Source organism: Nomascus leucogenys, chromosome 16 (assembly GCF_006542625.1).
Source record: "Nomascus leucogenys isolate Asia chromosome 16, Asia_NLE_v1, whole genome shotgun sequence".
Lineage (NCBI taxonomy): Eukaryota > Metazoa > Chordata > Mammalia > Primates > Hylobatidae > Nomascus > Nomascus leucogenys.
Window position 1 is genome coordinate 21,453,337 of NC_044396.1, and position 14,147 is coordinate 21,467,483.

A 14,147-nucleotide genomic window follows, 5' to 3' on the forward strand; every position below is an offset into this window, starting at 1 on the left:
GACCTTGTCTCAAAAAAAAAAAAAAAAAAGACTTGCCAGTTAAAAAAAAATTAGTTAAGCCAATTGTGAGCCAAAATTTCTGTATATTAGAGCAATATTGTATGAAGAAATTAATGGGTTAAGCTTTTTTGTTTTTTACAATCCTCACTTTTTAATTATAAAGGAGAGGGTGATTGGGGAAAGAAGCAGCGATTTGTTTTTGAATAGATGGTCTTATTAAACTTCTGATAGAAGAATTTGAGAATGTGATCTAAAGGTTGCTAGTTATCTATTGATTTCATTTCTCTATGATTATCTTTTCCTTAAAAACGCAGATAATTGAGAAGCCCTGCACTGTTCTTTTTTTTTTTTTTTTTAATGTATTTATGAAGAAGGACAAAGCAGAGAACTTGGTTTTGTTGCTGGCTGAATGAGATATTTTGGCAGATACTTAAAATAATTCATCTTTTTAAAGCAACCCAGACTTTAATTCTCACAGCAGCCTTATAAAATAGTTAGGACAAGTCTTATTATCTTATCACATTATAATAATTTTTGAAAAGAAGCTCACAGAGTTAAACTTCTTGAAAGTCAAAATGTTAGAGTGGAGATTAGAACTTTTCTTTTTTTTTGAGACAGAGTCTCACTCTGATGCTTAGGCCACAGTGGCGTGATCACAACTCACTGCAGCCTCAACCTCCCCGGGCCCAGGTGATTCTCCCACCTCAGCCTCACGAGTAGCTGAGACTACAGATGCACACCACCATGCCTGCCTAATTTTTGTATTTTTTGTAGAGACGAGGTTTCACCATGTTGTCTGGGCTGGTCTTGAACTCCTGGGCTCAAGTAATCCACCTGCCTCAGCCTCCCAAAGTGCTGAGATTACAGGCATAAGCCACGACACTCAGCTCCTTATCTCTATTCTTCGAATCTATCACATTTAGTTTCAGTGTATTTTGGCAGCATTATAGAAATGATTGTAAAGATGTAGTGCTTTCTGAAGTAACAAAATTCAGTACTTTGAAAGGGAAAACCAGAATTACTTTTGGCTTTATCATAGTCCATTTTTTTCTTTTTTCTTTTTTTCCAACTTTTATTTTAGATTCAGAGGGTACACATGCAGGTTTGTTACGTGGGTAAATTATGTGTTGCTGGAATTCGGTGTACAAGTGATTTTGTCACCTAGGTAGTGAGCATTGTACCCAGTAGGTAGCTTTTTGACATTCGCCTACCTCCTGCCCTCCCCATTCTAGGAGGCCCCAGTGTCTATTGTTCTCGTCTTTGTGTCCATGTGTACTCAGTGTTTAGCGCCCAGTCACAAGTGAGAACATGCAGTATTTGGTTTTCTGTTCCCATATTAATTTGCTTGGGATAATGGCCTGCAGCTGCATCCATGTTGTAGCAATGGAAGTGATTTGGGTTTTTTTTAAATGGCTTTATAGTATTCCATGGTGTGTATGGAACACATTTTCTTTATCCAGTTCACCATTGATGGGCATCTCAGTTGATTGCATGTGTTTGCTAATGTGAACAGTGCAGTGATGAACTTAAGGATGTGTGTGTCACTTTGGTAGAACAATTTGTTTTTCTTTGGGTATATTCTCGGTAGTGGGATTGGTGGATCAAATGGTGGTTCTGTTTTAAGTTTTTTTAAGAAATCTCCAAACTGCTTTCTATGGTGGCTGAACTAATTCATATTCCCACCAGCAGTGTATGAGTATTCCCTTTTCTCCACAACCTCACCAGCATCCGTTTTTTTTTTTTTTTTTGACGTTTTAAGAATAGCCATTCTAACTGGTACGAGATGGTATCTCATTGTGGTTTTGATTTACATTTCTGTGATGATTAGTGATGTGAAACATTTTTTCATGTTTATTGGCTGCTGCTTGTATGTCTTCTTTTGAGAAGTGTTCATGTCTTTTGCCCATTTTTTGTGGGATTGTTTTTTGCTTGTTCAATTGTTTAAGTTCCCTATAGATTCTGGATATTAGGCCTTTGTCAGATGCACAGTTTGCAAATGTTTTCTTTCATTCAGTAGGTTGTCTGTTTAAGAAACCTGTTGATAGTTTCTTTTGCTGTATAGAAGCTCTTTAATTAGGTCCCACTTACCTATTTCTGTTTTTGTTAGAATTGCTTTTGGAGACTTTGCCATGAAATCTTTGCCAAGGCCTATGTCCAGAATGGTGTTTCCTAGGTTTTCTTCTAGGTTTTTATAGTTGTAGGTCTTATATTTAAGTCTTTAATCCATTTTGAGTTGATTTTGTATACGGTGAAAGAAAGGGGTCTAGTTTCTATCTTCTGCATATGGCTAGGCAGTTATCCCAGCACCATTTATTGAATAGGGATTCTTTTCTCCATTGCTTGTTATGGTCAGCTTTATTGAAGATCAGATAGTTGTAGCTGTGCAGCTTTATTTCTGAGTTCTCTAACCTGTTCCATGGCCTATGTGTCAGTTTCTGTATCAATATAATGCCGTTTGGGTTACTGTCTTGTAGTATAGTTTGAAGTCAGGTAGTGTGATGCCTACAGCTTTGTTATTTTTGCCTAGGATTGCCTTGGCTATTTGGGGTCTTTTTTGGTTCCATACAAGTTTTAGAATAGTTTTTTGTAATTCTGTGAAAGATGATGTTGGTAGTTTGATAGGAATAACAAATAGGAATCTGTAAATTGCTTTAGCTGTGTCTCACAGATTCTGGGATGGTAAATCTTTGTTTTCATTAATTTCAAAGAAGTCTTTGATTTCTTCTTTAATTTCATTGTTTACCCAGAAGTCATGCAGGAGCAAATTGTTTAATTTCCGTGTAATTGTATGGCTTTGAGAGATCTTGATCTTGATTTCTATTTTTATTGAGCTGTGATCTGAGAGAGTGCTTGGTTTGATTTCAGTTTTTTTCTTAATTTTGTTCAGAATTGCTTTATGGCCAAGCATGTGGCCTATCTTAGAGTATGTGCCATGCGCAGGTGAGAAGAATGTACATTCTATTGTTCTTGGGTAGGGTACCTTGTAGATGTCTGTTAATGTCCATTTGATTAAGTGTCAACTTTAGATCCTGAATATTTTTGTTAGTTTTCTGCCTTAATGATATGTGTAGCACTGTCAATGGAGTGTTGAAGTCTCTTAGTATTATGGTGTGGTTATCTAAGTCTCTTTGTAGGTCTCTAAGAACTTGTTTTATTAATCCACGTGCTCCAATGCTAATTGTATATATATTTAGGATAGTTGTCTTCATGTTTAATTGAACTCTTTATCATTGTGTAGTGTTCTTCTTTGTCCTTTTTTATCATTGATGATTTAACATCTGTTTTCTCTGAAATAAGAATAGCAGCCTCTGCTCTTTTTTGTTTTCCATTTGCTTGATGTTTCTCCATTCCTTTTCTTTGAGCCTGTGGGCATCATTGCATGTGAGATGGGTCTCTTGAAGACAGCATGCAATTGGGTTATACATCATTATCCAACTTGCCACTCTGTGTCATTTAAGTGGGGCATTCAGCCTGTATACATTCAAGGTCCATACTAATATGTGAGAATTTAATCCTGTCATCATGTGGTTAGCTAGTTGTTATGTGAAGTTGATTGTATAGTTGCTTTACAGTGTCAGTGAGCTGTGAACTTAAGTGTGTTTTTGTGGTGGCAAGTATTGGTCTTTCATTTCCATGTTTCGCACTCCTTTAAGGACCTCTTGTAAGGCAGGTCTGATGGTAAGAAATTCCCTTAGCATTTGCTTGTCTGAAAAGGATTCTATTTCTCTTTTGCTTATAAAACTTAGTTTAGCTGGATATGAAATTCTTGGTTGGAATTTTTTTTCTTTAAGGATGTTGAATATAGTTCCCTAGTCTCTTCTGGCTCATAAGGCTTCTACTAAAAAGTCCACTGTTAACCTGATGGGATTTCCATAGTAGGTGACCTGCTGCTTCTCTCTAGCTGTCTTCAAGAGTTTTTCTTTCATGTGGACCTTGGAAAATCTGATGACTATGTGTCTTGAGGATGGTTGTTTTATATACTATCTTGTAGGGGTTCTCTGCCTTTCCTAAGTTTGCATGTTGTATGTGTGCATGCTGGCAAGGCAGTGGGCAGAGGCTCTGAGTGGGTGTGCATCTGTGGGGGTCCATCTTCAAAAGTCCTCCCTTGGGAAGGTGGGGGCCACTGGCAAGTGTTTCACCAGGACAGCTGAGGCTGTGCTGCCTATGGGTGCGGCCAGGCAGGGACCCTGAGAGAGGCGGGCAGACAGGGATGTTCAGATGAGACAGGCCCCATTCCATGCACAAGACAGCCCTGCTCTCTCCGTATCTGGCTGCTAATAAAGGTTAAGACCACCTAGAGGAGTATGGTGGCCTTGGGGAATGGATACCCATGGCCATGCTGCACTGTAGCTGTCCCCATGCTAAACCCTCTGTTCTCCACACAGACTAGAGTTCTGTCTCTGGCAGCTCTCCAGGTAGTTCTCCCTGCCATTTCAAATGTCTCGGAGGGGTCTTAGGGTCTCTAAGGTCTGTGATGAGAGTGGGCCCCTCCACACCAGTTTAACTTACCCTTAGGTGCCAGGAATGAGTCTTGGTGCTTGGCAACCCCATGCAGGGTTCCCAGCTTCCTCCTTTTTCAGATTCAGGGTCTGTGTCCTCCCCATATCCACTCTCAATGTCTTCTTCCTGAATATCTGTTCAGCATGTGCCAGTCTACTTGATGATGGTCTCTCTCAGTGGGAGAATGTCTTGTCTTCCTGGCTGTGCCTAGTCAGCCATCTTGGCTCCTCTAGTTTTTCAAAAGTGTCTTGAGGACATAAAAAGTTACTACATATTTGTTTATTTTTATTTTTATTTTTTGAGACAGAGTCTCGCTGTGTCACTGAGGCTAGAGTGTGGAGGTGCGATCTCAGCTCACTGCAACCTCTGCCTCCTGGGTTCAAGTGATCCTCCCACCTCAGCCTCCCAAGTAGCTGGGATTATACACATATGCCATGATGCCCAGGTAATTTTTGTATTTTTAGAAGAGATGGAGTTTCACCATGTTGGCCGGGCTGGTCTTGAACCTCAAGTGATCCGCCCACCCCAAAGTCTGGAATTACAGGCATGAGCCACCACAGCCAGCTGATATTTGTTAAGTTAAAAATAACATTTTAAGGTCCTAGGCCTCTATGAGACCTGCACAAGTTGGATGAGGCCTTTATAGCTGCAGTAGGGGAGGGTGAGGGAGTTAAATGATCACTGGTTTCTTTCACACTTAACAAGCTTTTGTTTTTTGAGACAGAGTCTTGCTGTCACCCAGGCTGAAGTGCAGTGGCATGATCACAGCTCATTGCAGCCTCAACCTCCTGGACTCAGGCAATCCTCCTGCCTCAGCCTCCCTAGTAGCTAGGACTACAGGCAAGTGTCACCATGCCCAGCTAATTTTTGTATTTTGGGTAGAGACGGGGTTTCGCCACGTTGGCCAGGCTGGCCTCAAATTCCTTGCCTCGAGTGAGCTGCCCACCCCAGCCTCCCAAAATGCTGGGATTACAGGCATGAGCCACTGCACCCGGCCTCAACAAGTTTTTATGCCACTTTCCGGCATTCTCTTTTCTACCTCTTAAGTGAGCTAAGCTGTGGAGTTCTGTAGTCTATTCCATTAGCAATTTCTAAATACATAATACATTATTATTAACTATGGTTATCATGCTGTGCAGCAGATCTCTAAACCTTATTCCTCCTGTCTAACTGAAACTTGGTACCATTTGACCAACATCACCCCATTCCCTCCTGCCACTCAACCCCAGCCTCTGGTAACCGCCATTCTACTCTCTACCTATGTGAGTTTGACTTTTTTAGATTCCACATATAAGTGAGATCATATAGTGTAGGCTGAGTATCCCTTGTCCAAACTGCTTGGGACTAGAAGTGTTTCTGATTTTGGATTGTTCTGGATTTTGGAATATTTGCATATACCTAATGAGATGTCTTAGGAATGGGACCCAAGTCTGAACATAGAATTTATTTATGTTGCATTTATATCTTATGCACATAACCTGAAGGTAATTTTATACCAGATTTTAAATAACTTTGTGCATGAAACAAAGTTCATGTACACTGAACAAGCAAAAAGTAAAAGTGGTCAGGTGTGGAATTTTCTACTTGTGGCATCATGTTGGCTCTCACAAAGTTTTGGATTTTGAAACATTTCAAATTCTGGATTTTCAGATTAGATTAGAGATGTTCAACCTATATTTGTCTTTCTGTACCTGGCTAATTTCACTTAACGTAATGTCCTCCACTTAATATAATGTTCATCCACATTCTTACAAATGACAGAATGACAGAATTTTCTTCTTTTAAAGCTAAATAATCCATTTGTGTATGTGTGCTACTTTTTCTGTTTAATCCATTCATCTATTAACGGGCACTTAGGTTGTTTCCTAAGGCGTGACTATTGTGACTAATGCTTTAGTGAATGTGGCAGTACAAATATCTCTTTGACATACTGATTTCAGGTCCTTTGGATATACATCCAAAAGTGGGATTGCTGGATCATATGGTAGTTCCATTTTTAGTTTTTGAGGAACCTCCCTGTTGTTCTCCGTAATGCAATAGCTTTATTTTCTTAAAACAACAAAAAAATCACTCTATAATTAGTTGATCGGCATGTTTATATAATTTGTGAGACTACAGACCATAGCCCTTGAAAAAAGGTTAATTGAAAAACATAGAAACACTTTTTTTTTATCCTGGAAAATGATCCGTATATTTCTATAAAAATATAACTTCACTGGCCCTTACAAGTTTTTCTTCGTCCTATATCTCTTCCATTTGCTGTTTTTTTTTTTTTTAAGGAATTGGTCTTCAAATAATTCCATGCTTCAAAATTTCTGCTTAATTCTTTTTTGATCTGCTTTATGCTTATTCAAAGCCAATTTAAAAGCTTTTTCTTCCTCCATTTTCTGGAACTAAGTTATATTCTGAAGTGGGAGTTTTTTGGAAATGAGTTGAAGTTTAAGGGCATAAATATCATTGACATTTTAGTTGGATGGGATTATAGGATGACTTTTAAAATGGTTATGTCTATATTTATCACAAGGTGGTACCAGATACCCACTTGTTATCAGGAACTGAAGCACTTCTGTAGGGACGTTTCATTATCTCTTTATTATTATTATTATTATTATTATTATTGAGGCGGAGTCTTGCTCTGTTCCCCAGGCTGGAGTGCATTGGTGCGATCTCATTTCACTGCAACTTCTGCCTTCTGGGTTCCAGCGATTTCCCTGCCTCAATGTCCCAAGTAGCTGGGATCACAGGCACTCGCCACCATGACCGGCTGATTTTTTATTTTTAGCAGAGATGGGGTTTCACCATGTTGGCCAGGATGGTCCTGAACTCCTGACCTCAGGTAATCCACCCGCCTTGGCTTTCCAAAGTGCTAGGATTGTAAGTGTGAGCCACCACGCTTGGCCTCATTACCTCCTTAAAATAGACAAAATTTAAAGCCCCTTGAAGAAAGGTATGCTAATACATTCATAGTACTCTTTGTGCATATGAAAGCTCATGTGTAAAATGCTTAAAAGATAATTACAAGTGCCCAACTTAAAGGTTCTTTTTTATTTTTTAGTTTGTTTTTGTGTGTTTTTTAAAATTTCTTTTCTGTTTTTGTCACAGTCATTAAAGGTTCTTTATCACTTCACTTGTGTTTTCATATATATTTTCAAAATTCCTCTTTATTGATGAACCTACAGAACTGAGATCAGTGTTCCTTTGTATGTAGTTATTTGTTGTACTTCAGTGCATTTTTGGTTGCACTGTTTCTGGTATTGCTGAGACACAGTATTATTGGTATGAAAGAATTGCCTTAAACTTTGATGATGTTACTGCTACTTAGGGGCTTGAATCTAGATATTCAGATTTTCTGCTTCTTAAGTCTTATATAGAGAAACCTCAGGAATATAGCTGTTTATCTTGCCAGAGGAGTATTCTTGTCTTGACACTGCTCACATGGCTAGAGTACAGTCAGCGAGAAAAGTAGAAAATCAAAGTTTACTAACATATATGTAGGAGGTCACATCATTGGCATTTCTTTAAAAAATTCTAATTATTATGATCTTGCACATATCTATTTTATGTTACATTTAAGATTTCACTATACAGTTTTAGGTGAATTGACATCTTATTTCATCTTAGAATATTTGCTTATTAAGTTGAAAATAATTTACGTTAAAAGTTTAGTCTGTTTTATAGAATATCGTCTTTATGTTAGTAATGTAACTTAGTTTTAAATATTTTCAAAATAGTATAAAATGTTAGGTTAGAAAACAACTGATTTGCAGATATGTGGAGTTGTCTACAAGCTCTCACCCGAGTGACTATGTCAGTCTGTAGTACCATAGGAAGTGTACTTTTTTCTTATAAATTGTACAGTGTATGATTTTAGAAAAATCATACATTGATTTTTGCAGTGCAGATCACGAGGTCAAGACATCAAGGCCATCCTGGCCAACATGGTGAAACCCTGTCTCTACTAAAAATACAAAAAATTAGCTGGGCGTGGTGGTGCGCACCTGTAGTCCCAGCTACTCAGGAGGCTGAGGTAGGAGAATCGCTTGAACTTGGGAGGCGGAGGTTGCAGTGAGCCGAGATAGTGCCGCTGCACTCTAGCCTGGCGACAGAGTGAGACTCCGTCTCAAATAAATAAATAAATATATATATATTTACAGCCATTATATTATAGCTTATAGTAGTTATGTAATTAAGAATTTGGAGCTAAGTGATTTGAGAGATTATAAAAGAATGCACACAAAAAAGATTTAGATTATTCACTAAATGTCTACTTTTTTTTTTTTTTTTTTTACAGAGATGGCGTCTTGCCATCTTGCCCAAGCTGGTCTTGAACTTCTGGGGTCAAGTGATCCTTCTGCCTCAGCCTCCCAAAGTGTTGGGATTATAGGCGTGAGCTGCCATGCCTGGCTGACAGTTTCTACATTTTTAATCGCATGAGTAATGTGATTTAGAATTCCTAGATCATGTTAAAGACAGTAATCAGTCTTTTTAGTAAGTCAGAGAATAATCAATGAATAGATTTAAAAGTAACTTTTTTACTTATACATACTATGTACACATTCAAATATGCCAGATCAATATATTTAATATTAATTTTCTTTCACTGCTGTGACAAGCTCGGTGACTTAAACAACACAAATTTATTATCTTAGGGTTCTGTAGTTCTGTATCTTGCCGTTCAGAAGCCAAAAATGGGTCTGACTGGCTAAAATCAGCATTGGGAGAGCTGCATTCCAGAGACCCCAGGGAATATTCCTTCTCTTTGCTTTTTTCAGCGTCTGTAGGCTTTCTGCATTCTTTGGCTGAAGGCGTCTTCCTCCATGTTCAGAACCACCATCAAATCATCATTCTGACCTCGTTTCCATTGACACTCCTCTGACTTTTGCCTTCCTCTTTCACTTTTAAGGACTCTTGTAATTATATTGGGCCTGCCTGGGTAATCCAGGATAATTTCCTGTTTTAATATTAGCTGATTAACAGCCTTAATTCTATCTACAGTTCACTGTTGACATGTAACCAAACATTCAGACAGATTCCAGGGATTAAGATTGGGGCATCTTTGGGGGCCATTATTCTACCTACCGTAAATATCAACTAAAGAATAAAGACTACTACTTATCCTTTGGGTTGTTAAAACACAAACTTTGTGATTCAGCCACTTATCCGATAAAAATATAGAATAGGGTGGAAGCAAAATTTTAAAAATTAACCAGCCATATGAATATTATTAAACTTTACAACACCTAATCAGAATGAAGTGGGATTACTGAGAAAAATAATCTTTATTTAATTTTAGGTTTTTATTTTTTTGCTGTTGTCATTTAATTTCTTAACTAGTATAATTATTACATTATGATGTTAACTTAAAAACACAATTGCATCACAAATTTCATGTTTTTTTTTCTTTCTGCTAAATTTTTAAAAACTTAAGAACACCCCCCACCCCCCTTTTTTTTTTTTTGAGACAGAGTCTTGCTCTATCGCCCAGGCTGGAGTGCAGTGGAGCGATCATGGCTGTGGCTCACTGCAACCTCTGCTTCCCGGATTCAAGTGATTCTTCTGCCTCAGCCTCCCAAGTAGCTGGGATTACAGGCACATGCCATCACACCCAGCTAATTTTTGTATTTTTAGTAGAGACGGGGTTTCACCATGTTGGCTAGGCTGGTCTCAAACTCCTGACCTGGTGATCCTCCCACCTCAGCCTCCCAAAGTGCTAGGATTACGGGTGTGAGCCACCGTGCCCAGCCAAGAAACCCTTTTAACCTCAAGTATACCGTGATTAATTAAAGTATACCAAGTGTATACACATTGGAATGTTGGCTTAGGACTAAGTGGTACAGTACCCTTATACAAGACAAAATTAAATGTACATTTTTCTGAGTAATAATTGGAATTTCCTGAAATTCTGTTTTTTCATTAAGTAGATAGTTTTCTTAGGGCACTACGCTGTCAATAATGTTTATGTATTTTGTAGTCATATATAAATTAGTTTTAAGAGTCAGTCAGAGCATAGTGTCAGTAAGTTCCAGATTCAGTGTGTAGTTAAGTTCATCTAAATTTCTGATGACAGCTCTGACCCTTTGAACAACATCTCTATATGAAGAGAATTTATTAAAACAGTGTGGTTTGGTTCATGCAAATTACTAACATTCAGTGCTGCAAGTAGATGACTTTTATTTTCTACAATGGATGGTGGTTAAAAGTAGCAACAAGAAAGACTGTGTAGAGCAAGCTTGTCCAACCTGCGGCCCATAGGCCACATGGAGCCCAGGACAGCTTTGAATCTGGCCCAACACAGATAAGTAAACTTTCTTAAAATATTATGAGAGTTTTTGGAATTATTTTAGCTCATCAGCTATCGTTAGTGTTATATTTATTGTTAGTGTTTCATATTTAGTACCAGAATAAGTTTTCTAATTTTTTATTTCCCATGATTTCAATAAATTATTTTTTATGATAGTGTTACGCTTATTTCTACTTTATTTCCATCTAGGTTCTTCCTAATTTCTGCTGTTTCATTATAGGTCATTTCTGTATCTTATTTCATTTGCTTATATATAGAAGTGTTTATGTTTCTTTGAATTACTGTCATCTGACTTGGGAAGACGTATTTTATTGTGTCTTTTCTCCTTTATAATCTTTGAAGTTGAAGAAATACTTGAACAAGCAGACTACCTGTATGAAAGCGGAGAAACAGAAAAACTTTATCAGTTGCTAACCCAATACAAGGAAAGGTAAGCAATATAGGATAGGCCTAGGCTTGTGGTTTCCTCAAACTTTTTGTTATTTAACAATTAGAATGACCCTTAGTGCTTGAGGTTTTAAAAATTGATTATTGTAGTTTTTACTTCAAAATATTTCTTAGAGTTTAATTTATAATATACTATTTGTTTCTTATGTTAAATGCTGCATGTATCTCATTGATTTAGAAAAGGTGTTACTAACTCTAGTGGAATGTTGACTTTTTTTTGATTTTTCCATTTTGCTTTAGATGATACAGGATAGTTATTGAATATATGTTTATCCCTTCTAGCTATATTGTATATTTCTCATTCCTTTTCTTTTAAAGTAATTTTTTATTGGTATAGATTAAATGAATTCATTGAGATGTAGGATGTTGCATGCCACCATTGAGTGGTAACTGTGTATTACTTTAGAAGGACAGTCTTTCAGAGAAACCAAAAATACCCCCTTTTTCTATTTTTAGTATTAGATTGTATGTTTAGTGTAGAATATCAGTGTGTACTCATTTCTGGGAGGAGTGTGGAGTGAGAGAAAGACTCAACCCTATAAAGTAAGTCATATGGCTAAATAGCATTTCTAGATCACTAATCTACCTCATCTCCTAAACTAAAAATATTGAGTCATTTTCATCTGCCTTTTTTAGATTTTCAAAACCAGTTTTCTCCCCAGGAACCATCAATGTTACTTTCTAAATATCTACAGAATTGATCTTTTCTTCTCCATTCTCCCCTCAGTAATTCAAGGTGGCTGGTTTGGCATTTTATTGTCATTTCATTGATAACCTGAAAAATAAGCTGTAAGGTAGTTACTCCATATTCATTGAATAATAACTATCTTAATTAAAGGAACCTTTAGTTTCAAATTTTTATTTTTTGTTAAAAAAATACAAAGTTAGGATTAAAGGCAATGTATTGTATTGTATTGTATTGTATTGTATTGTATTGTATTGTATTGTATTGTATTGTATTGTTTTGAGATAGTTTTTTGCTCTTGTTGCCAAGCTGGAGTGCAATGGCACAATCTTGGCTCACTGCAACCTCTACCCCCCGGGTTCAAGTGATTCTTCTGGCTCAGCCTCCCGAGTAGCTGGGATTACAGGCATGTGCCACCACACCTGGCTAATTTTGTATTTTTAGTCCATATTGTTCAGGCTGGTTTCGAACTCCTGACCTCAGGTGATCTACCCGCCTCGGCCTCCCAAAGTGCTGGGATTACAGGCGTCGGCCGCCGTGCCTGGCGGAATTTAATTTTTACAATTATTTCTGTCAGTTGTGGTGGTTAATAATTTATTAACGATTTCTTATATCATTATATGGAAATGGCAGTTCTTCAAAGAATCCAGTGCTCTTACTTGAAGTAACCCATGCATCATGGCATGGTATTCAAACAGGATTTATTTTGAGATTACATTATATTCAACCATTCATTCATTAGCAAATAATTGTCAAAAACTATTTTGTGTCAGGTGCTGTATTTGAGACTAGGGATTCAACAGTTTTGTATTTTTAGAACATGACCCTGTCTATAAAATTTATGTATTTTATGATACTGTATGAACTACTGAGTGAGCTATTTGAAACACAGTGCCAGTGAGGCCAAGCCTCAAATTAATATGTTGAGTTTTGTAGGGCAAATGTTCAGAGAATTTGAATGCAAAGATATTTTTGAAGTCAGTATTTTAGATACTAGAGGTAAGTTAATATTTATGAATATTAGACATTTTTATAGGAAATTTTAGCAAATAAAAGTTTTATATTAAAGAAAATAATAAATTTAGCATTATTACTAATGGCTTTTGATATCATGTTGCTAGCTTCCTAAGCTGAAAGACCATAATGTATTCATTAGTAATGTAACCCTTAACAATTTTTAAATGTGAGCTAAAATGGTTGTTTTATATTTTATTTCAAATTAGTGAAGATGCAGAGTTACTGTGGCGTTTGGCACGGGCATCACGTGATGTAGCTCAGCTTAGCAGAACCTCAGAAGAGGAGAAAAAGCTATTGGTGTATGAAGCCCTAGAGTATGCAAAAAGAGCACTAGAAAAAAATGAATCAAGTTTTGCAGCTCATAAGGTCAGTTGCTTAACTAAGCTATTACCATGTACTCAGAGGTACATTTTCTATATTTTTCTATTATCTCTAATTTACATTGGAAGAACAATTTCTCCATTTTAAGTTTTTTTCTTTTTATTAATCTTATATCTTAAGGATATTTGTCTATTTTAAAGAAGTAGGGAAGATAGTTATTTTTATAAGTTTTTCAAAAAGAAGTCTTTGTTTTTGTAAACATTTGGTCTAACTTCATATGTATTTGATAAATTACTTTTGTGAATGCTTATTTTTAAACAGGAGTTTAGTAATTTCATGAATTACCTATATCTATATTCTTAGTAATATAAGCGCTTCACCGATGTTTTCTCATTTTCCTCACGTTATATTTCTGTTTTATTTAGAGGTAGGAATATAACAGCTAGACAACTGAGACCTAGAATGACTTTTCACCTGTAACTCAGCTGCTTTCAGGATTTCTTGTTGGTTCACAACAATGTTTTTCAGTAAATCGTACAGGGAGACGAGGTGGTCGTTAGCCTTCTGGATTGTTGGACTTCATAGAACCCAAAGGCAGGGTGAAGTTGGACCTTGGGAAAAAATAGGCTTGATTGCTCTGAGGCTTCATTAATTGTTTCTCTACTCTGCTGTTACCTGAAAATCTTTTTCATTGCAGACATTTTTTTTCTCCTTATCCTAAGTCTTGTGACTTTCCACAGCACCTGGGGTTTTGAAGTGTGGCTATTTTAGATTCATTTCTTGGGAAAGAAACTCAGGTCATCTCAGTTTGGGTCTGCTGTCCAACTGTGGCTGTGGAGACAAGGTCACAGTTGACATTGTGGCTGTTCTTACTGT

The 14,147-nt window shown here is 37.0% G+C and overlaps 1 protein-coding gene across 3 annotated transcripts in view; it reads left to right on the plus strand.

Moving 5' to 3' along the window:
- The window catches only part of RMDN1 (regulator of microtubule dynamics 1), a 44,669-nt gene that overhangs the window by 12,008 nt on the left and 18,514 nt on the right, over positions 1-14,147 (plus strand). For all 3 annotated transcript variants that reach the window (XR_004026142.1, XR_004026141.1, XM_003268269.4), the window contains exons 3-4: positions 11,144-11,231; positions 13,157-13,316. Coding sequence is in view for 1 of the 3 variants with exons in the window: in XM_003268269.4 (XP_003268317.1) it covers positions 11,144-11,231; positions 13,157-13,316 (248 nt within the window). In the remaining 2 variants the exon portion in view is untranslated. The remainder of the gene's footprint in view (positions 1-11,143; positions 11,232-13,156; positions 13,317-14,147) is intronic.